Below are 24,492 nucleotides of genomic sequence, written 5' to 3' on the forward strand. Positions count from 1 at the left end.
TTTTACAAAGAAAAAACGTTGCCAACAATACAACACACCCGACGAGATTTAACAAAAAAAACGTTAGCACTAGACATGGACATCGAGATTTATCTGCATAAACTAAAGGCGTCATTTTCTACATGACATTTACAGAGCCATGGGCTGTTTAAATTTGTTGGCACTCACAAGCATGTCGAATACTAAAAGTCAGTGTTGAAACTAGAGGACTAGATTAATTAGCTGTCAATGAAATGATAAATGTCAAAATTACATTAAATTTAACCGATGGTTATCGCTTCGAGGTGCAAATGTAAAACTGTGACTAACAGTAACCTAACAAAAATCGATGCAAAATCCAGGACAGATAATATTGATTCCAAGCCAAATTTAACACTTTCATTTAACAAATATATTGATTTAGTAAAGGCAAAGCCTATAACTAAACTAAAACAGTATTATAAGTGTTGAAGGGTAGATCTGCTAGAAAACTTTGTATTAAAAACGTTTGAAATTTTTAACTAACAAAAAGCGATGTGCCAGGAATATTCTATTTCCACAAAAGTGCAAGCGAACATTTAATCAACAATTGAGTTACATATGGCATATGCACACCTCGCCTACCAGACTTTCTCTGCGTGCTTCCGATTGGCTGCGGGATCATGACGCCACCCAAATACAGCGCTGTGATTGGTTTGTTGGTCGTAAGAAATGTTTTGATTGGTTGTTTTCCTGATGCTTCCTTGAAGGAGCGGTGGAGGGACAATGTGCGTTGAAATTGATGCGATCGTGGAAATACAGTATAATTGTTGAAATGGTTTTAAAATATGTGTAGCCTTTAATTGACAAATTGGAATTTAGGTGACTAATCCAATCGTCTCATACAGGATATTTCTTTAATCTTGCAACACTTGAACCAGACAATGACTTATAACAATCGAATAAAGTAAACTTAAGGCTTCAGCAACCAGATAAGTTTGCTATTTTGATTTAATTTTTAATGTGTATTTTAATGAGTGGGTACTTAACGATAAAGATTTATCTGCATAAACTAAAGGCGTCATTTTCTACATGACATTTACAGAGCCATGGGCTGTTTAAATTTGTTGGCACTCACAAGCATGTCGAATACTAAAAGTCAGTGTTGAAACTAGAGGACTAGATTAATTAGCTGTCAATGAAATGATAAATGTCAAAATTACATTAAATTTAACCGATGGTTATCGCTTCGAGGTGCAAATGTAAAACTGTGACTAACAGTAACCTAACAAAAATCGATGCAAAATCCAGGACAGATAATATTGATTCCAAGCCAAATTTAACACTTTCATTTAACAAATATATTGATTTAGTAAAGGCAAAGCCTATAACTAAACTAAAACAGTATTATAAGTGTTGAAGGGTAGATCTGCTAGAAAACTTTGTATTAAAAACGTTTGAAATTTTTAACTAACAAAAAGCGATGTGCCAGGAATATTCTATTTCCACAAAAGTGCAAGCGAACATTTAATCAACAATTGAGTTACATATGGCATATGCACACCTCGCCTACCAGACTTTCTCTGCGTGCTTCCGATTGGCTGCGGGATCATGACGCCACCCAAATACAGCGCTGTGATTGGTTTGTTGGTCGTAAGAAATGTTTTGATTGGTTGTTTTCCTGATGCTTCCTTGAAGGAGCGGTGGAGGGACAATGTGCGTTGAAATTGATGCGATCGTGGAAATACAGTATTGTTGAAATGGTTTTAAAATAGGTGTAGCCTTTAATTGACAAATTGGAATTTAGGTGACTAATCCAATCGTCTCATACAGGATATTTCTTTAATCTTGCAACACTTGAACCAGACAATGACTTATAACAATCGAATAAACTTAAGGCTTCAGCAACCAGATAAGTTTGCTATTTTGATTTAATTTTTAATGTGTATTTTAATGAGTGGGTACTTAACGATAAAGTTACTCAAAGTCAAATGTGAGAATCGGTCGATTTCCTCCGTCATACCAGCGTTAAAATTTAACTCATGCTGTCAGAGTTCACAACCTTCAGAGTTCACAACCTTCAGAGTTCACAACCTTCAGAGTTCACAACCTTCAGAGTTCACAACCTTCAGAGTTCACAACCTTCAGAGTTCACAACCTTCAGAGTTCACAACCTTCAGAGTTCACAACCTTCAGAGTTCACAACCTTCAGAGTTCACAACCTTCAGAGTTCACAACCTTCAGAGTTCACAACCTTCAGAGTTCACAACCTTCAGAGTTCACAACCTTCAGAGTTCACAACCTTCAGAGTTCACAACCTTCAGAGTTCACAACCTTCAGAGTTCACAACCTTCAGAGTTCACAACCTTCAGAGTTCACAACCTTCAGAGTTCACAACCTTCAGAGTTCACAACCTTCAGAGTTCACAACCTTCAGAGTTCACAACCTTCAGAGTTCACAACCTTCAGAGTTCACAACCTTCAGAGTTCACAACCTTCAGAGTTCACAACCTTCAGAGTTCACAACCTTCAGAGTTCACAACCTTCAGAGTTCACAACCTTCAAGACGCCAATGTCGGAAATAGCAGCAGTGAGGGATATCAAGCACCGCGCCAACTCGATAACGAGTCGGGAACTTAAACCTTCAAGTTTAACGACTCATTAAAAAATGTACAAGTTATGTTTAACGAGTTTATTTTTTGCTCCTAGATAAAGTTGATAGTTTTGCCGGAAACGAACACATTAAGCAGCAATGTTAATGTTATGATTATAAAACTGAGCCATCTAATCAATCCGTAATCAACATTATACAAAGCCCTTATCAACTATTGGAAAGATAAGCCGGACTTTCAACCTCACGAAAAGTTTTAGATTGGACCATAGCGGTTTAGGGCTAGGCAACTAAAGAACTAACAGGTTCTGAAGAATGTTTTTGTAGGTGTGATGTGCACAGTTCACGTGGTAAACTCGTTATATCAGCGAGAAAGATATCTGATATAGTGACACCCAACCCTGGGGACCGTTATTCAGTTTATATGTAACAAAACCCAATCTAAGAGTTAATCACATGATCAGCGCATGATAGGAACAACTGAACATGATATATGAAGTGAAACTATCGGACTGCGACGAATGGGGACTTGCCAACCCATGGCAGCAACATTAAAATATTTTGACTCTGTTACATCGCTTCCTGTTCATATAAATCTCCGTAACAAAATGAACTGGGATCTGGCAATACTACACCAGACACCTCAGATCAATTAAAAAGAGATTAATAAAGTAATATAACTATACTTATGCGAATGTTTACCTGGGGACCCCAGGGTATACATAGTAAGCCTAGTAAGCAAATGTCTAATAGATTAGAAAACAGAAGATTATATACTTCTAGAAAGCTTAATAATATAATAATAAACTATGAAAGAGAATATATCGCATATACAACTTTTCCGAAGACTTTATAGTTTTTTGCACTTATAAGTGCACGCGCAAGACGCACGCGCAATGTTTGAGCCATGCTTACTAATATCAAGAATAAGTATAACAATTCAGGTGCATATCATACAAAGAAGATTATCTGGAGAAACGTATTTTTAGATTAAAATACCTGATACAGTTCTCGCAACAAATACTTTGATTACTATTACAGCAGCGGGTAGACTAGTGACATGGTTCCGATATGGTACATACTTAGCTGAAATTAAATTTAACGGTGTAAACAACAATGACTGTTGTGATAAATGGGGCTCACATACTTGAGAAGATTAAATTTAGTGAATAATGATAAGTGTTATAGTAGTTGTAGTTGGGTATAAAGTTTCTGGAGTTGAAATTTTCTAGGAGTGACTTATACTTGTGACAAAATTTTGAAGCTAGGTGTGGAGCTTCGGACAGCGTCTAGAATCCAGAATATGAGATTTAATTTCTGTTAATTGAAGAATAAATCAATTTGAATGACTGCAAACGCCAACTTAATTCTAAACTACATTAACATAAGTCTATTGCATTTATAGTAACAATGGAGCATTTTTAATCGCATGGTCCAGCTTTAGGTTTAACGCTTTCATGTGGCGAGAGTTTTAGCACTAACATTTCTCTCTGCCCATATCTCTACTTGTTATTTTGTTAAACATCAAAAGCAATCAGCAGATATCTCATTTTGGAGATATCTGCCTTTTCAGTTGATGGGCGTATTTTTCCTACGATCGGCACTTGTACTACTTTTCCACGAAAATTGCATTAAGTTCTACAATAGATATCTGCACAATAAGCCATTGATACTTAAATTTAATGATCAAATTATTTTAAATCGATTTCGGCCCACCCAGTCCCCTCTTTTTCTGTTTCAACAAAGTTTTGTAAGATTTAGCAACTTTAGGTTATTAAATTAAAAATTTTCAATGTTGGTTTTTTACAGAACTCTACCAGATAAAATAATGCACAAAATCGCAGCAAAAGGTGCCATATTTAAGTTCCATATTAACATCCAGTTCACAAAATTTAGTGATTGACAAAATTATAAGTAACTGATAAAATTAGTAATTGACCTAATCTGAAAGAGCAGCACAGCTTTCTTCTGCACGACTACTAAGTTGCATCTTTACCTTCTCGTCTCCTAAATTCAACTGTCAATTTTTGTTGTATAAAAGACCGTCTGAAAATGTTGATTATATATTAAGTTGAAAATAAATGTCAGTTTATTTGAGGTAGGCTTTTGTTAGCTTTATTGCAGACAGGTGACATTCGTGGTAGGTGCATTATCAGCAAGGTTGTTAAATACGTATTAGGAGGGAATACGTATTGGAATACGAATACGTATTAATCCTCGAAAATTGACGTATTACGAAAATTTCGATAAGCTAACATTAATTTCGCAAAGAATGTTAGCTTATCGGATTATCCATGAAATTTGATTACAAATTTAAGTTATCATGTATAACTGCACTCCTTTAACTCCATGTTTAATGCATGATCGATGATGAGGGTGGCGCGCAGCTGTAATGTTTAATTTTGACAAATCAGCGTATTACGGCGTATTATGGCGTATTCGTGGACGTATTTAACAATCCATAGAAATTACCGTATTACGGCGTATTACGACGTATTCTTTATTAGAACCGAATACGTCGTATTCTTTCACGAAAATTTGACGTATTTAACAACCTTGATTATCAGTCATTATTCAGTCATTATCAGTCATTATCAGTCATTATCAAGTCATTATTAAGTCATTTTTGTCCCATTTTCAAATATTGAAGATGATATTTCTTGCACGGATTTTCAGTAGGACATTTTCGAATATAAACTTTCCTGTGCCAAACGTCACAGTTTGAACGGAATTACTCTTCAGTTAACAATTATTTACTTCATTATGGATGGCATGAGACACGATTGGGATTGGGGATACTCGAAATTATATTCCAGGAGATAGCATTAAAAAACGGGAAAATCACGTTGTCTTTTTTGTCCCATTTTCAAATATTGAAGATAAACTTTTCTGAACCGAAACTTCACAGATTTGACTGAGTTGTTTTTAGTGATCGATGAATCAGTCGTGCTTGCCAGCTCTGTGATAATCAGTAATCACTTACAAATTGAGAATGCCACATATTTCATAGAATAATTCCGTTTAAATTCAGGGTATAATTTTGAGCACAAATCACCATGAGAGTCGCTTATTTAATTATTCGGTTAAGATATTACTGGATGTGGATTGTGGATGTAGTAGATATAGAAATTTCAAACACCATGACCAGATTGAAGAAACTGGATAATCATCTCATGCTTAGGATACCAAAAAATAAAAAGTCTAAAGTTGATGACAGACGTTTCTCAAGCCATGCACCGGTTGCATGGAACTCTTTTCTGATACTAACTGTTTCAAGCGAATGTTGAAGAACCATTTTCATAATCAGTTTTGATGTCTTTTCTCTTGCCTTCGCCTTATAATGGGTCATACTTTTATTCACATTTACACACTAATTCCTCGCATTACTCACAGTCAACCGCTCTGACATGGTTGACCACCTTTCTTGTGTTGTTGGTTAAGTTTAACCATTTGAGCGGGATATAAACACCTGATTTCATTTCAAATACATATTATGTTGTATTTTAGATCTTAATTTCATGTCATTTGTATATTGTATCCCCACAATCTTTTACTTTTTATTGTTTATGTTTATCATTATTATACCATTTATTAATCTTACTATATATAAAGCGAGACGATATATATGGATGGGTCCGTGCCATTTTACTGACACCACGGCATCAACTTTAACGCCACTTTCCGCAAAAACCGTAAAAGATATACAACTGAAACTTTTTTGACTGGGTCAAATGCCTTTATGGCCTTCAAATCAGCATAAAAAAATAAAATATTGGCCAAGGAATAAGAATTTTAGTACCCAAAATTTGGACCCCCAAGTGGTGTCAAAAACGCGAATTAAATAGATATTAATTATTTTAGTCTCTTGAGTCTTGACACCACTTTAGGGTTAGACGGGTTCCTGCTAGTTCATATAAAGCGCCGGTTATGCGTAACTATAAATTAAATAAATGTTATTGATGAGAAAAGTAAATAATCGTTTACAAAGATATTTCGGTTTTATTAATAAGTAAACTTGAAAAGTGCAGCCGGAAAAAAATACATATAAACTTTGAAATTAACCAGAAAAATGTTTCATGATCATTTAAAAATTGAAAATATAACACTAAAAGGTAATGTCTATTCTAAATATTCTGTTCCTATCTCGGTCTTCTTACAACATATGGAAGATAACTGCCAAGAGGGGCGCCAAAACAAACGCTAGAGTTGACGCAGAATTGCATTTGTCGGTGAAGCATTCGAGACATCTTTTGTCTTCCTTTGCTTCTTTAGGACACGGTCCACAACCCTTGTTAGCCGTGCTATAGGTTTGTTCTATCGGAGTACCGCTGAATGCTCGGGTCTGAAATATTGGGCGGTTAAGTTTTTCAATTAATTCAATACTTTTTAGATTAATACTTGATACTTAGTTACCTAAAAAGTGCCAAACTAGATAATAGCTAGGAAGGGGATTGCAATAATGAAACTTAAAGTTGATAAACTACCGTTAATTTCGCTAAATATTACTAGCTAGTAACTACTGTTAATTTGGATAGTAAGTGATAAGTAAGTGATAAGCAAACAAGTTGATTATTGGTATTTTGGTGTGAATCCTCATTTTCGTACTTGTTGCATGCGATGGCAGTGGCTTCCTCAGCGTGACAAATTGTCGCTGTTTCGGATTTCACTAATTTGTCTGATACCAGGCTGTAGTCGAAACACTCGAACGTTTTTGCTCCAGCTGAAGATTGATGGGTGTCAGTAATGTTATAGCTAATCTGGATTCTGGGGAGCACAGAATAATGAGTAGGCTAGGAGTTTTATGGATTATTGCTGGAAAAACGTCAGCTGGAAAGAGGGGACAATGCAATGCCCACCACGCAAAGTGGAGGTGGAGTTAGGGCAAACAGTGACACTATCGTTTGCGGGGCGGAGGCAGATATGTGTGCCTTGCAAGAGGTGGAGACTGGGGATGGATTTTAACAGTCGTTCAGTCTTAGACACTTAGAGTCCAGGACTTGATAAATGTAGTGTTATGATGAACACTGCAAGGAATAAGTTACTGTACGGCGCTCAGCCTGTCATTCCACCGAATCTTTATTCTTCATATGTTTATGAACATTATAGCCAAGGGTCCCCAGGTAAGGAATAATACAAAAGGGAAGCGGGAATGGGGAACAAGATCAAGAGAAATGCGCCAAATCATGTTCCAATTAGCAAGCAATGTTTGACCTGTTCGTTATTTGTTATTGTTCATTGACCCTCAACAAACAAATGTCAGATATGCGAAATTTGATATGTATTTTATGTATCAATGATCAGATGACATATAGTTCGAAATTTGATTTATAATATCTTTATGTCTCCATTGCAAATTCAGATTTACATGGAGTTGGGTCTTTGTTACATCCTCCATCATTTTCTTCAGGAACGCATTGGGCACATGTCGCAGAACTGTCAGCAGGGCACTCTCCACACTTGTACAATTGATCAGTCAGACCTCCATACTCCGACCACACTGGACTGAGGGAATGGTGGATTTTAAATTGGTGTAATAGTATGCTGAAAGTAAAACACGGAAAGAGTTGTATTGGGTTCGATGTGGGTTTGGACACCCGTTGAAAGTCACATCAAAGTAGTCAAAATATTGTAAGTTCATTTGTTAACTGGATGTGAGATGTGACCATTCATCAATGACTCGAGTGTATTTAAAACCATCAGAATCGAAGTAGTTTTTTTTTATTTTCCAGTATTCAATTCTGAAATTGAAAATATCTTATTTTATGAAAAAAAAGGAAAAGTTGCAACTCACGATGTACATGCGAGAACTCCGTCCGCGCACTGCACGTCTTTGTAGCCAGTACCACCATTACAGCTTATGTCTACCGCCGCTGTGGGTGTTTACTGTTTACGTTGTTTATTCTCAAATTTGTATTGTACTGTTAGTGTTTATCTTTAAAATCTTCTGATATTCTTTAAGGGGGGGGGGGTTCACCCTGATTTTTTTGTGAAACTTGGTTTCGAGATAGCAGTTGACCAACAAACTAGGACCGGTGACCAAACTTTTGAGGGGGTCCTGGACCCGAACCGCCAAACGGTGCCCGCGGGGCAGCCACGCCCATATATGGTCCAAATTAGGCCCAATTTGCCCAAAACCCAGATTTAGGTGCTCTACTTGTAGCTAGTGATCCCTTGAACTCGAATATAAAATTGATTTTGGCTCCATGATTGTCAGCTCAATATCTACCTAACTGTGGATTCTGTGTTCAAATAATCGCAAAAAATGAACAAAATCGCCCATATCTCAGTTCAAAACAATAAAACTCAATAGGGTTTCAATATTTTTTCATGAAATTTTCAGAATCAACGTAGAATTGACTCATGACCCTAAGTTTTGGGACAGAATTTTGAGTTAGGCCTTTAAAAAAATTTGGCGGCAAAATTCTGAAAAATGCCCGGCAAATTTCAGAATTTGGCTGCCAAATTTGTTTTAAGACCTAACTCAAAATTCTGTCCCAAAACTTAAAGTTAAGGTCATGACGGGGGGGGGGGGGGGGGGGGGGTGCAGGTACTTTTTTGAAGGAACATATGCTGACTTTTCGAAATTTCTGAAAATAACCACCCACCCACCTCCTTCACGAATGGAATAACAAAAAAGTACCACGGTACTTTTCGAAATTTTCCCGAATGACCCCCCACCCCCTCCTTTTTTTTCAAAAAATTTTGTTCATCAGTTTTCCTAAACTGAAGATGTTATGACACCTCGAATCTCGATGTGACTTGTGAGCAGGGTTGCTGGCATTTTTGAGATTCATTTTTAAGGTTTTTTCACGTCTTTTAAGGCCCCTTTTGACCCATTTTTAAGGTCCAAAACAGTTAAATTCGAGGTTTTTTAAGGTCCACAGTGCGAAAGTTTGGACAAACGTAATGCAATAAAATGGAAAATAATTTCAGAAAAACCCAATTAGATCTACAACAAGCTAGGTATAATTTCAGAAAAACCCAATTAGATCTACAACGAGCTAGGTATAATTTCATAAAAACCCAATTAGATCTACAACAAGCTAGGTATAATTTCAGAAAACCCCAATTCTAAATCCCCCCCCCCCCCCCCCCCCCGGTCATGAGGCAATTCTACGTTGATTCTGAAAATTTCATAAAAAAATATTGAAACCCTATTGAGTTTTATTGTTTTGAGCGAAGTCAGTTTCGCAAATATTGCGAACTGAGATATGGGCGATTTTGTTCATGTTTTGCGATTATTTGAATACAGAATCCACAGTTAGGTAGATATTGAGCTAACAATCATAGAGAATGTTTAGTTTAGGCTTATCTTTCATATAAAATTGGTTTCATTCAAAAATATTGATATTTGACCAATTTATGGGCCAAAATCGATCAAATTAGGTGCGTATGCCCAAATATGGGCATATAGTTTTTAGCTCGTAACTCAGTCATTTTTTGTCCAATCTTGATAAAATTTCATATACAAGTTCAGGGGATCACTAGCTACAAGTAAAGCACCTAAAATCTGGGTGAGAAGTAAAGTCCAGGACCCCCTCAAAAGTTCGGTCACCGGTCCTAGTTTGTTGGTCAACTGCTATCTCGAAACCAAGTTTCACAAAAAAATCAGGGTGAACCCCCCCCCCCCCCCCCCCCCCCCCCCCCCCCCCCCCCCCCCCCCCCCGTTAACAGAAAGAAGTTAGCCAAGCGCACGATATTCTATTCTCTAAAAATTAAACATTACTTACAGACAGCTGAGAAGACTCCTATCAGGATCACGAAAACCTTCATTTTTCTGCTTTGACGATACGCTAAAGTGGGATTGCTTTATTTTATTATTGCTTTGTTTTACGATATATTAACATATCAATATATATATACAACATAACATATTGATATATTAACAATATATCAAAGTCATTAAACCAAAATGAATGACTGTAGTTTACAAATAAATGTGTACTAGTTCTAAACTTCAATTACCCATAACAAAGCTTCAATGGCAAAATCAACAGTGTTGACGAGGACTTATTTTTCAGACTGAATGGGACAAGCACCACTGAGGAGTGAGGGGACTGTTTCCTAAAACAAAACTTAACTGAAGGCATGCCTCGGCCTCTGCATATAAAATATTTTAAATTATGTATGCATAATATAGTCACATCGGTCGTATGGTAATCTCATTATATGCGGAGCCAGTCCACTTAATTGACGTAAGTTAATATCAAGAGAACTTTGACCAAGTTCACGAATCGAGACTATTCCGAAGAATACCTTGAAGTCTAAGTTAAGCAGCAGATTTTTAAAATTTTTGCTATTTCAGCCTTTAATTATCGTAAACAGCGATGAGATCACGATTAGTATGTGACCGGATCGTTAATTTCTTATTTTTATAATCCGGCAGCCCGTGTCCCGTTCAAGTGCGTACCTATCCTCGTAGCCGACAAAGTTAAGGGTGGCTAGTATGATCGATATACCAAAAGAGTGGAAGGGTGTTAGTATTTTCTCTTTCATTATTCTACTCTTACTTGTTACTGAGCATTCTGTTTCTGCATTGTGGAAAGCAAAAAAACCTTGGACTCGATGTTAAGGATAGAGTAAATCGTCTAATGAGTTTACATTATATATTAAAGTCACTATTGTGACAGTACATTAGAACCAGACAGAAACAAAGCAATCAATGCTGTTTTATTCGTGAAATATAAAAGTTTGTTGGAAATCAGTGATTTAATCTATAAGTCTCAATTTTGGTCATAAGCGATAAAATGAAGCTGCACTTATTTGATCATTGAAAATTTACCTAATTGTGGTAAACAAACTCACATATACTCGTAATCTACGTATGGTACAACTAAATTATAAAAGCAGTTGAGCTGGTAAATACCGAATAATTATAAAAATAAGCAAAGTCACTACATCTATCTTTGAGTTTGACTGGCTGAAAAAGCTTTTCGAAACAAAATAAAGCTTATCATATTTTATGGAGATTCTCAAAGGCAGTGTTCATGTCCGTTAAAATCATTAAAACACACTGCACCTATGCTATAAGATTGCAGCGATGAACAACTGGGCCGCTACGAGCTGTGAAGGATTGACATCGTCAATCAAGCTATAGAAGGACTGTTTGAATATAAACAACTAGCCTCAATAAACTGAAATGAACACGTCATTTGAACACCCATACCTAGTCATCAAATGAGTATAAAATATAATAATAAACTTCTTTCAATAATATTTTAATAAACAAACTACGTTGTAAATTCTATAACTCCCCCAAGTTTCAAACTATAAATCGATTGAAGCGGACCAGAGTGCAGAGTTGCTGACTGTATTACCGCAATATGATGCTACGTTAGCTGTATACTTAGGCACACGGACACTTAGAAACTATTGAAAGCTGCGATGCGATAGAATAAATTGTTACATATGTTAAATACCATATTATATACATATAGCGTATATAATTATATCCATTTTGCACTTAATAATACAGCTTAATGACCAAGCTCAGAGTCCCAAGACAACAATTATAATATAGCCCCAATGGGTTAAGCCGTTGATTCATGAGTTTGCAATACAAAAGATGCTCAATCTTTCTGTTTCTGTTAAGAACTTCTTTTATCGTCTGTAAAGTGTAAGTTTCTTTCTCTTTCGATTTGCAAACTAAAACAATGAAGGTTACAAGGGAATATATTTTTGTTAAACTTAGTATTGTGGGTGATAACCAACCACCCTTTTAGGAAAGCTCCACCGTACTGTCCCCTTTAGGAAAGCTCCACCGTACTGTCCACACTTTTAGGAACGTTCCACTGTTCTGTCTTCCACTGTACTGTCCAGTTCCCGTAAATACCATGATCAGTGAGCCGGCAGTACAATCAATCCAACTAGCCGGGCTAGTAGCCCATTCGCTGTACTCACTAGATGTGTGTCTCAATTTTAATCAGTTCACGAGCAAGTGAAATAAATTGGTCACCTTTTAAGCCGTACCTCTAGCCTCTTTACACCGTGAGACTTTTATACCGTGACCATTTCCTTTCCCTGAAGAATACTTATCAGCACAGTTAAAACTATTTAAACTGTGCTTTTTCTATGTCGTTCCTTTTCCGTTTCCCCCTGAGATTCACGGTATAGAGACTAATTTCCACTGTTCTAGAATTCAGTCGTATGAAAAAATACTGATATCCCAAATGTGCACCCCTTACATGCAGAACGCACCCCCATGGGACCACTATAACGTCCGAAAATGCACCCCTTAGCACTAAGGGGGAACCGGGCGCCATGACCCACTTGCGTTCGTTTCTCTAGACTAACAAAATTAAGAATAAGATTATAGAGTTTTTGTTTCATTAATCTGGGAATCTAATTTATGAGACGCCAGTGCTTATTTCACTAAACGATCTAGTAAGTAATCTTTAGAAGTATTAATAACTACAATGGCCGTGCAGTCACAGGGAGGAAGCTAATATTATTCTAGAAGCTATTTTTAAAAATAGCTTTGAAAGTTAGTATTTATCGTATCAAAAATATTAGTCACAACTCACAATTAACTGAACTAGCGGGTTTCTCGAAAAAGTCAAGAAAATTTTCCCATTCAGAATGAGCGATGTGATTAAGTTTCTGTCGCTATTTATAAGGGGTGCACGATAAAAATAAACTTGCTCGGATTTTCAAAATTTTTGTACCATTGTTTTCTAGAGACTGTGGGAATTTTCACAGTACCAAATTTGTTTTACCTTTTTGGAATGATCAGTGAGTATCACCTAGGTGCCATATTTGATGGTGCACGGCTTTTGGAGCAAAATTAGGTGTAAAAGTCGCGTAATTTGACGAAATTCGTTGATTTTTGTCGTATTATTCTGTCATATCTCAGGTTCCTGTATATGAATCATGCTGAAAATTTGTCAGAACCTTCCAATTATACTTAACTACCGAACCTAATTTAGTTGGGAGTGATTGGCTTTGATTAAGAGGTCTAAAAATGACAAAATAGGTATAAATTCGTTGATAACTCAAATTTTGACCATCGAAATGGCTCAAACTAAATTAGGTTCAGTAGAACATAAGTGTTTACGTAAGCAGACCAAATTTCAGCTAAATTGTTATATGGGAAGTATTATAACTTTTCGATTGTTTCCAAAATAATGTGCTGGCCGAAATACGAGCCAAAAAACCATTCAATGGTCAGCGCGCGCGTCTTACGGTCGGTGGCGCACTGCCTACTATTTAGAATGCAGTTAAAATTTGTTTAGAAGTTTTGCACTAATAGTAATATAATTATACCCAATTGATATTATCATCATGAGTGGTGCAAATCCTAATTTTTCAATTTTGTGGTATCAACAGTTAGTTTTTGCTATGATTTTAAAATTAAAAGGTAAGGTGATGAAGACTGCCAATCTGTTGTACAATGTATGTACATGTCCATTTTGTCGAGCTACGAAGCAAAATGGACATGTAAAACATACATGTAACAGAGTCGATATATTTTAATGTTGCCATGGGGTGGCAAGTCCCCGTACATCGTGGTCCGGTAGTTTCATTGCGTCCTAATATAATAACGAAAAGATAATTTAAACGCGGAATAAAATATTCGCTTCCTCGATTTAAAGGTATTAACTTTAAGTTAAGGACAATAGACAAATTATTATATCTATAATATGGGGAGCATATTGTGAACGCGGCAAAGTTGAGCTCATAATGGCAATATGGGCCCGAGTCAGAGGGCCAATGTTAATAATAATTGTTTAGGCCTCCTAATTTTAACCTGCTAGAACAGTAACAGAGGGTACCCTTAGGCCTAGGGTAGCCACGCGTAAAAGATAATCGGAGCCACGCACAATTATGGATATTGTGATAAACTTAAACCTAAACGAGCTGTGTGAACAAACGAATATAAAGGTTACTGGGAGTCGCTCGGCCTGCCATTCCGTTAAATCTTCGATCGTTTGTAATTATAAACAGAAAAGCTTGAGGTCACCAAGTAAATAAATGCTAATCATTGAGTTTATGTTTAAGATTTACTATCGAGCTGGTTTACAATATATGAACAATATTAATTTTACCGGGCGGCGCTCAGCCTGTCGCTCCAACACATCTTCATTGCCTTTATTAACACTAATTCTAAAGCCTGGGGTCCGCATACTAGGTAATAATAATTACAAAGAATATGTTGAATTATGGTCATGAGTCATAGTGCTCTGCTCTCGCACAGAGAGAAAGTGAAAGTGATTTTATTATCTTGCGGTTTAATGGCGTGGAGCGGCAGAATGAAACTGAAAGCGATCCACAGTATGAGTAAGGATGTTTTGTTAATCATGTTTCAATAGGCACGTTATGCTATGAGTATGTGCACAATGTACAGTATTTTCATCCCCAAAGTTTGCTTCAACTAATAAGTGATGAAATACTCTCATTATCGGCCAGCAAGCTGTTTCGTTTATGTTCACCTAACAAGATAGGAAAGATAAACAGTATTAAAATACAAAGATGTAAATCCAAGTTCTTAGTAACCGTGAGAGAGTATGACGTCACATGAAGGAGTATGACGTCACGTGAACATGAATACTTCAAACATAGCTGTCACCCCAAACCAGATCACATGGTTCCTCATGAAGCCATGTGCATTGTGCAAAGTCCACCGGTCATTGGTACTGGTGGTGCTTATATTGGTAGTGGTACTATACTGGTAGTGCTTATAGTTGTGATATAGACTTATTTATCTTTTCATAATTTTTTCAAAGAAAGGGAATTCGTGGTTTGGCTTTGTATTTGTTAGTGATTTAAATGATAGTAAATTTGACGTTCATCCTGTGTACCTATTATAATTAACAGGGGACTGACGGATATAAGTGAGCAGGAGAACTGGTAATCATTCATTCACAATTCAGATACCAAATCAACATTCGTGAGTGAAGCGCGTCGATCTAATCATCCTCGTGGGCTTATTTGAATAATCACTGAATAATCATTATCGTTAGGATCGCAGTGACGCTATTTCGTTTTTGTATCATTTGAATTTTCCCTGCTGCCGTCCTTTTGGATGTTGGATAACTACTATGGTACTTTACACTCGTAAGACGTAACCAACAAGATGTTGATCTACGCTAAGTGCTTACAATTACACTAGAACTATAGTCCATGAGGGACGAGGGTGTATGAGGTCACGTGAATGCTGATCATTAAATCATTTACGCTTAACTCACAATGACGCTTAGGAAACCCGCGATTAGCATAAAGATCGCAAGTTGTCGGAGAACAATCTAGAACAATACCAATAGCATTAGTCTACTCTGTGGGAGGGGATAAGGGTCTATATTTTGCTTCACATGCTAATCCTTTTTGGTGGTTACTTTTTTAGCAAGTTTAGGGAATGGTCCTGTTGCCGTGGATATTTTTGGCTGATTATCTAGCGGTACCTGTCCACTGGTGGGTATTTACCTGGGGACCTCAGGCTATCATGTTTATAATAGAGATTAGGCGGAATGACAGGCAGAGCGCGGCCCAGTAAGTGGGTATTCGTTACTGTAAACTATATCCTACCGAGTGGGAAACAAGGGTTAACATACAGATCGTAGAACAATACAGTAATAACCTCGCCACTGTAAAAGTAGCCTGCTGTTCACTCGTGTGAGAGTAGGTCGCCTTATTCGAGGACAATCTCTCCTCTATCATAGTAAGGAATATAGACATGGTTTTGTACAGCCACTGTTCGAACGATTGCTCAGTGTTCGCTATAATATAGTGTCAAACAAGTTCATTAGTATAAATCAAGGTGCAGATCGTTTGACCTTTTGAATAACCCAAACGCGTTTAGTCTGTACTAAGGAGTTAGTTCCCAGACTACGATTTTGATATACTCCCACCTACGATCCTTAGCTGCCTGGGATTCAGTACCAGTCTAAGTTTCACAAATGAGTCCAATTCTGTCAGTGGACAGAACTATTTTGTGTGCTTTAATTGTTAAGTTTTTAAAAATATATGAGCTTATATTTAAAATTTTTAAGTCGATTCAAAAATATTTCACTCTCCGTAACAGTTTCCAAATCCAATTAACCGGTCTCCCTTCAAGGTTTGGAATAATGGGTCATACTTTTGTTCACATTTACACACTTTCTCGCATTACTCACAGTCAACCGCTCTGACATGGTTAACCACCTTCCTTGTGTTGTTGGTTAACCATTTGAGCGGGATATAAACACCTCATTTCATTTCAAATACTTATTATGTTGTAATACTATTTTATTTTTAGATCTTAATTTGATGTCATTTGTATATTGTATCCCCACAATCTTTTACTTTTTATTGTTCGTGTTTATCATTGACATTATTATGCCATTCATATACGCTGGTTATGTGTAACTATAAATTAAATAAATGTTATTAATGAGAAAAGTAAATAATCGTTTACAAAGAGATTTCGGTTTTATTAATAAGTAAACTTGAAAAATGCAGCAGCCGGAAGAAAATACATATAAACTTTGAAATTAACCAGAAAAATGTTTCATGATCATTTAAAAATTGAAAATATAACACTAAAAGGTAATGTCTATTCTAAATATTCTGTTCCTATCTCGGTCTTCTTACATCATATGGAAGAAAACTGCCAAGAGGGGCGCCAAAACAAACGCTAGAGTTGACGCAGAATTGCATTTGTCGGTGGAGCAGTCGGAACAGGTTTTGTCTTTCTTCGCTGCTTCAGAACACGGTCCACAACCCTTGTTAGCCACGCTGTAGGTTTTTGCTACCGCTGCACTCCCGGGTCTGAAATATTGGGCGGTTAAGTTTTTCAATTAATTCAATACTTTTTAGATTAATACTTGATACTTAGTTACCTAAAAAGTGCCAAACTAGATAATAGCTAGGAAGGCCTTGCTTTAATGAAACTCAAGAACTACCGTTAATTTCGCTAATTATTACTAGCTAGTAACTACTGTTAATTTGGATAGTAAGTGATAAGTAAGTGATAAGCAAACAAGTTGATTATTGGTATTTTGGTGTGAATCCTCATTTCCGTACTTGTTGCATGCGATGGCAGTGGCTTTCTCAGCGTGACAAATTGTCGCTGTTTTGGATGCCACCAATGCTTCTTTTACCAAGCTGTAGTCGTAACACTCGAACTTTTTTGCTTCAGCTGAAGATTGATGGGTGTCAGTAATGTTATTAACGGGTGATACTCGTAAAATATTTGTTCCAAATCCAAAGGACCGTCGACGAGTCCAACTCGGCGCGCGTCCTGGTAGGTTATAAACCTACAAGTAATGTTATAGCTAATCTGGATTCTAAGGAGCACAGAATAATGGGCAGGCTAGGAGGTTAATGGATTATTGCTGGAAAAACGTCAGCTGGAAAGAGGGGACAATGCCCACCACGCAAAGTGGAGGTGGAGTTAGGGCAAACAGTGACACTATCGTTGGCGGGGTGGAGGCAGATATGTGTGCCTTGCAAGAGGTGCCGAGGTGGGGATGGATTTTAACATTCGTTCAGCATTAGACACTTTTTATAGTGTGATTATAATAAACACTGCAAGGAATAAGTTACTGAGCGGGCGCTCAGCCTGTCATTCCACCGCATCTTTATTCTTCATATGTTTATAAACATTATAGCCTAGGGTCCCCAGGTAAGGAATAATACGAAAGGGAAGCGGGAATGGGGAACATCATTAGAGAGGCGCCAAATTATGTTCCAATTAGCAAGCAATGATTGACCTGTTCGTTATTTGTTTTTGTTCATAGACCCTCAACAAACAAATGTCAGATATGTAAAATTTGATATGTATTTTATGTATCAATGATCATAATATAGTTCAAAATTTGATTTATTATGTTTTTATGTCTCCATTGCAAATTCAGATTTACCTGGAGCTGCTACTTTTACGTTACATCCGGTTTCTGCTTCGGCAACGCATTGGGCACATGTCGCAGTACTGTCATCAGGGCATGGTCCACACCCGTACTCTTGAGCACTCAGACCTCCGTACTGCGACCACACGGGACTGAGGGAATGATGGATTTTAAATTGGTGTATTAAAGTTAGTAATAGTATGCTGATAATTTTTTTAAATAAATTGTTGTTGTTGTTGTTAATAGTATGCTGAATGTAAAACATGGAAGGAGTTGGGTTCGATGTGGGTTAGACACCCGTTGAAAGTTACATCAAAGTAGTCAAAATATTGTAAGTTCATTTGTTAACTAGACATGTGAGATGTGACCATTCATCAATGACTCGAGTGTATCTATTAATTAAAAATATCAAATTATTTAAAAAAGGAATAGTCAACTCACGATGTACATGCGACAACTCCGTCGACGCAGGCCTCGGCAGTGGCGCCATCAGCGCCATTACACTTCATGACTTCCGCCGCTGTGGGTGTTTACTGTTTACGTTGTTTATTCTCAAATTTGTATTGTACTATTTATCCTTAAAATCTTCTAATCTTATTTAAACGTAACAACAGTCTGTTCGATTGCATAACAAAGCAGTTGTATTATCATACGGTGGTACTCGTTAACAGAAATAAATTAGCCAAGCACACGATGTTCTATTCTCTAAAAAATAAACATTACTTACAGACAGCTGAGAAGACTCCTATCAGGATCACGAAAACCTTCATTTTTCTGCTTTGACGATACGCTAAAGTGGAATTGTTTTATCTTATTATTGCTTTGTTTTACGATATATTAACATATCAATATTATATATATACAACATAACATATTGATATATGAACATGTCAATATACAACTTAACATATTGATATTTTAACATATCAAAGTCATCAAAAACTGCTGCATGCTAACCGAAATGAATGACTGTAGTTTACAAATAAATTTGTACTAGTTCTAAACTTCAATTACCCATAACAAAGCTTCAATGGCAAAATCAACAGTGTTGACGAGGACTTATTTTTTCAGACTGAATGGGACAAGCACCACTGAGGGGACTGTTTCCTAAAACAAAACTTAACTGAAGGCATGCCTCGGCCTCTGCATATAAAATATTTTGAATTATGTATGCATAATATAGTCACATCGGTAATCTCATTATATGCGGAGCCAGTCCACTTAATTGACGTAAGTTAATATCAAGAGAAACAACGTTCTTTACTTTGACCAAGTTCACGAATCGAGACTATTCCGAAGAATACCTTGAAGTCTAAGTTAAGCAGCAGATTTTTAAAATTTTTGCTATTTCAGCCTTTAATTATCGTAAACAGCGATAAGATCACGATTAGTATGCGACCGGATCGTTAATTTCTAATTTTTTAATCTGGCAGCCCGTGTCCCGTTCAAGTGCGTACCTATCCTCGTAGCCGACAAAGTTAAGGGTGGCTAGTATGATCGATATACCAAAAGAGTGGAAGGGTATAAGTATTTTCTCTTTCATTATTCTACTCTTACTTGTGTTACTGAGCATTCTGTTTCTGCATTGTGGAAAGCACAAAAACCTTGGACTCGATGTTAAGGATAGAGTAATTCTTGTAATGAGTTTACATTATATGCAATCATTGCTGTTTTATTCGTGAAATATGAAAGTTTGTTGGAAATCGAATCAGTGATTTAATCTATAAGTTGCAATTTTGGTAATAAGCGATAAAATGAAGTTGCACTTATTCGATCATTGAAAATTGACCTAATTGTGGTAAACAAACTGACAAATACTCGTAATCTATAACGTATGGCACAACTAAATTATAAAAGCAGTTGAACTGGTAAATACCGAATAATTATAAAAATAAGCAAAGTCACTACATCTATCTTTGAGTTTGACTGGCTGAAAAAGCTTTTCGGAACAAAATAAAGCTTATCATATTTTATGGAGATTCTCAAAGGCAGTGATTATGTCCGTTAAAATCATTAAAACACACTGCACCTATGCTATAAGATTGCAGCGATGCACAACTGGGCCGCTACGAGCTGTGAAGGATTGACATCGTCAATCAAGCTATAAGAGAACTGTTTGAATATAAACAACTATCCTCAATAAACTGAAATGAATACGTCATTTTAACACCCATACCTAGTCATCAAATGAGTATAAAATATAATAATAAACTTCTTTCAATAATATTTTAATAAACAAACTACGTTGTAAATTCTATAACTCCCCAAGTTTCAAACTATAAATCGATTGAAGCGGACCAGAGTGCAGAGTTGCTGACTGTATTACTGCAATATGATGCTACGTTAGCTGTATACTTAGGCACACGGACACTTAGAAACTATTGAAAGCTGCGATGCGATAGAATAAATTGTTACATATGTTAAATACCATATTATATACATATAGCGTATATAATTATATCCATTTTGCACTTAATAATACAGCTTAATGACCAAGCTCAGAGTCCTAAGACAACAATTATAATATAGCCCCAATGGGTTAAGCCGTTGATTCATGAGTTTGCAATACAAAAGATGCTCAATCTTTCTGTTTCTGTTAAGAACTTCTTTTATCGTCTGTAAAGTGTAAGTTTCTTTCTCTTTCGATTTGCAAACTAAAACAATGAAGGTTACAAGGGAATATATTTTTGTTAAACTTAGTATTGTGGGTGATAACCAACCACCCTTTTAGGAAAGCTCCACCGTACTGTCCCCTTTAGGAAAGCTCCACCGTACTGTCCACACTTTTAGGAACGTTCCACTGTTCTGTCTTCCACTGTACTGTCCAGTTCCCGTAAATACCGTGATCAGTGAGCCGGCAGTACAATCAATCCAACTAGCCGGGCTAGTAGCCCATTCGCTGTACTCACTAGATGTGTGTCCCAATTTTAATCAGTTCACGAGCAAGTGAAATAAATTGGTCACCTTTTAAGCCGTGCCTTGATAATACTAATAGCTTAATAGCTATGTATGGAACTGATTACTAACAATGAGGGGTCGTTCACATACCCCGTAATCAGTTTTACCATAGCTATTATATTTATGTCAATATTACACTAGCGTAATCAATAATCATTTGAAAACCCCAACCACCTCAGCTGATTACGTAATACTAATATGTAAACGACCGTCGACCCTTAACATTTCGGGATCGGAAGAAAGCGGCACGTACTATTTCGACGAAATTTATACAAGTTACTAACATCGTTGATTCATGATGCCAATCTTTCACAGCTCAGTGGTGCATTTCGCCGAAAAGCATTATTGGATACCGAGAAGCATTTTTGGATGCGCGGCGCGACACACTCACAGTAACGCATCGCGCGCGTTGATTCACGATGTCAATCCTTCACTGTTCATGTTCACAGCTCGGCGAGGCCCAGTCATGGTGCATATCGCCAATTTAGTAACATAGTTGGTCAGTTCGTACAAAAGTCGTAAAAAATTCGTACAGTTCGGCACGTTTTTTCAGTTCGGGATTAGTTTGGGAAAAATTCGCCTCATAAATTTTCGAAATATATAATGAAAAGCTAATTGCAACAAGAAATGCGGCCGCTTTTCTTTTGTGGATGGCCGCTCAATTTCCCGATCCGTGATGGCGTATTTATCATATTCCATACAACCTGGGGACGGCTCAGTCTTTACTGTTTATATAAACATGCAAATATGGCGAAGTGACATGCCGACTGCCCGGCCGAGCGCCGCCCAGTTAATATAATTCTATATTGAATTTGAAAATCGTGTATACTTCTATGTAACCATAATATGTTTATTGTTTATGCAACCTGACACGGATCTGTGCAAAATAGTAATACTAACTCAAAATAATAATAATATGCTATTAATTAGTGCCTAGTGGGATACGTACATGATGAAATTAATAATGTACTTGGTTGGTTCAGCGCCGCGCGCCAACAATTATATAATTCAGATTGTCACGCAAAATAACTTTGCGCAGGTAGTCACGTGGGCGATAACAGTGCTCGCAGGCACGTACGGTCGCGGTCGCACACTCGCACGGTCGCAAAGCTACCATATAAAAAAAACCTCGATCGCTAACCCTTGTCCTTGACTCTTTTGTGCCTTTGGCACTTTGAGTCATGGATCGGGAAAAAATTTGTGTTTGGCGGGAAACGATGACGTGCGGATGCATGTTAATATTTTAAATCTGAAATTCAACCTCCCGGACAAAAATAACAAATTTTTCGGACTGAAGTGATTACATTTACTGATTAAAAAAACAAAATTTTTTTTAAAAATTCGGTAAAAATTCCTCGACAGCTTTTTAAAATTTGTACAGTTCGACACCTTTTAAAAGTTCGTACATACAGTAACGTAAAGACCAAGTATGTTTAGTAAAGCACTAGTGGTTGCAAGAAGCATTATATTATTGGCTGCGCGGCGCGGCCCAGTAGTGCATCGCGCTACAACAAACATCGTCAAATAGATTACTCGAAGCTCAAAGCTGTAAAGTATTTATCCAAAATAATTCCGATCCCGAGGATCGATTGTTACTGGGCCGCGCTCAGCCTGTCATTCCGCCAAATCTTTATTCGCCAAATCTTAATGTTTATGAACATAATAGCCTGGGTCCCAAGGTAAAAGGATTGACATAACTTATAAATTTATAATATATTAATTCTAAATACTGAATGCATCGCATTTTAAGTGTTTTGGTATTTTCGTAGCTAAATTGCACTAAAGCTTTCGCGCTTGCGCTTCACACTTGCGCGTAGTTCGTAAACTGAAAACTCGTGGGTACGATATATGTGATTACTGAACAATAAATTCGGCTCGACTCTCATTACATTCTTTTAATAACTTGCTGTGCGAGATTTCAATACTATTAATTTGCAAATGCTAATTTAACATTTAGATCTTTACATCATCTTCTTTCACATAGCCATGTGTCTAAGCGTACGTACTACTAGCGAGAGGGCTATGGTTAGAGCATAAACAGGTATTATACTGGACGAATCTCACTCGTTAACGGGTGATACTCGTAATTTACTATCACGCGCCGCTTTTTCTCAAAATATTAGTCTAAGCCTATACCAGCCGGCAAAGTTTTTATATGTAACCTACATACAACGTTAAAATTTAGTTGAGTTTTGAACGTTGCTTATAGTTGATAAGGTAACCTTGATCTAACGTAAAATAATAAACGTTTTGCAACGTTAAAAATAAAAACTATAACCAACGTTAGATATTCAACGTTTAACAACGTTTTATATGAAACCTACATACAACTTTAAAATGTAGTTGAATTTTAAACCCTGCTTATAGTTAATAAGGTAACCTTGATCTGACGTCAAATAATAAACGTTTTGCAACGTTAAAAATAAAACCTATAACCAACGTTAGATATTTAACGTTTAACAACGTTTTATATGTAACCTACATACAACTTTAAAATGTAGTTGAATTTTAAACTCTGCTTATAGTTAATAAGGTAACCTTGATCTGACGTCAAATAATAAACGTTTTTGCAACGTTAAAAATAAAACTTATAACCAACGTTAGATATTTAACGTTTAACAACTATAGCCAAAGCTATAGCTGTCGCCGCGATATCTAGCGCTAGATAGCGCTATCTAGCGCTATCTAGCGTAAACTGTCACAAACCGACATTCTCCGCTAGATAGCGCTATCTAGCGCTAACAAGCGTTATCTAGCGGAGAATGTCGGTTTGTGACAGTTTACGCTAGATAGCGCTATCTACCCTGCCGTTTTCTCAGAAAAGGCAGTAAGTCCAATTTTTCGAAATATAACAATATTGGTATCAAAATTTTCAGTACAAAATTCTCTACAACATGAGCTACATATTAATGTATGGAAACATTGTTGCATGCAATTTCTAAGGAAGTAAGTCCCAGTTGAGAAACATTATGTTCGGTTTTGGCCAATTATTTTCTGAGAGAAGGACGTAAGTCCGGACTTACTGCCTTTTCTGAGAAAATCTTGAAAATCTTCAGAGATAAGGAAGTAATTCCGTGGACTTACTGCCTTTTCTGAGATAAATTATCTGTGATAGGAAGAAGTAGCTGGACTTACTTCCTATAAA

At 36.7% G+C, this 24,492-nt stretch overlaps 3 protein-coding genes across 3 annotated transcripts in view; all 3 read right to left on the reverse strand.

Annotated features, from left to right (window-relative positions):
- The window catches only part of LOC134825063 (LIM/homeobox protein Lhx3-like), a 667,636-nt gene that overhangs the window by 275,007 nt on the left and 368,137 nt on the right, over window positions 1-24,492 (reverse strand). The window lies entirely within an intron of this gene.
- LOC134824856 (uncharacterized) lies at window positions 6,618-18,808 on the reverse strand. The gene is made up of 6 exons (XM_063836834.1): window positions 18,798-18,808; window positions 10,299-10,362; window positions 8,360-8,438; window positions 7,934-8,070; window positions 7,174-7,288; window positions 6,618-6,910 (listed from the first exon to the last, which is right to left on the reverse strand). Exons 2-6 carry the CDS (start codon window positions 10,339-10,341, stop codon window positions 6,883-6,885), a joined length of 402 nt encoding a protein of 133 aa, XP_063692904.1. The 5' UTR covers window positions 10,342-10,362; window positions 18,798-18,808; the 3' UTR covers window positions 6,618-6,882.
- On the reverse strand, window positions 16,899-19,202 carry LOC134824855 (uncharacterized). Its single transcript, XM_063836833.1, has 5 exons — window positions 19,117-19,202; window positions 18,831-18,909; window positions 18,405-18,541; window positions 17,566-17,680; window positions 16,899-17,310 (listed from the first exon to the last, which is right to left on the reverse strand). Exons 1-5 carry the CDS (start codon window positions 19,157-19,159, stop codon window positions 17,130-17,132), a joined length of 555 nt encoding a protein of 184 aa, XP_063692903.1. The 5' UTR covers window positions 19,160-19,202; the 3' UTR covers window positions 16,899-17,129.

The sequence above is a fragment of the Bolinopsis microptera genome, chromosome 13 (assembly GCF_026151205.1).
Source record: "Bolinopsis microptera isolate Bmic1 chromosome 13, MBARI_Bmic_1.0, whole genome shotgun sequence".
Classification (NCBI taxonomy): Eukaryota; Metazoa; Ctenophora; class Tentaculata; order Lobata; family Bolinopsidae; genus Bolinopsis; species Bolinopsis microptera.

Coding starts and splice junctions, on each gene's coding strand:
- LOC134824856 (XM_063836834.1), bottom strand. CDS start 10,341: ATGAAGGTTTTCGTGATCCTGATAGGAGTCTTCTCAGCTGTCT. Junction 8,439..10,298: donor AGGAGTCTTCTCAGCTGTCT/GTAAGTAATGTT, acceptor AAACACCCACAG/CGGCGGTAGACATAAGCTGT. Junction 7,289..7,933: donor TAACAAAGACCCAACTCCAT/GTAAATCTGAAT, acceptor ATCAATCTTCAG/CTGGAGCAAAAACGTTCGAG.
- LOC134824855 (XM_063836833.1), bottom strand. CDS start 19,159: ATGAAGGTTTTCGTGATCCTGATAGGAGTCTTCTCAGCTGTCT. Junction 18,542..18,830: donor GGAGTTGTCGCATGTACATC/GTGAGTTGACTA, acceptor TCATTCCCTCAG/TCCCGTGTGGTCGCAGTACG. Junction 17,681..18,404: donor CGTAAAAGTAGCAGCTCCAG/GTAAATCTGAAT, acceptor ATCAATCTTCAG/CTGAAGCAAAAAAGTTCGAG.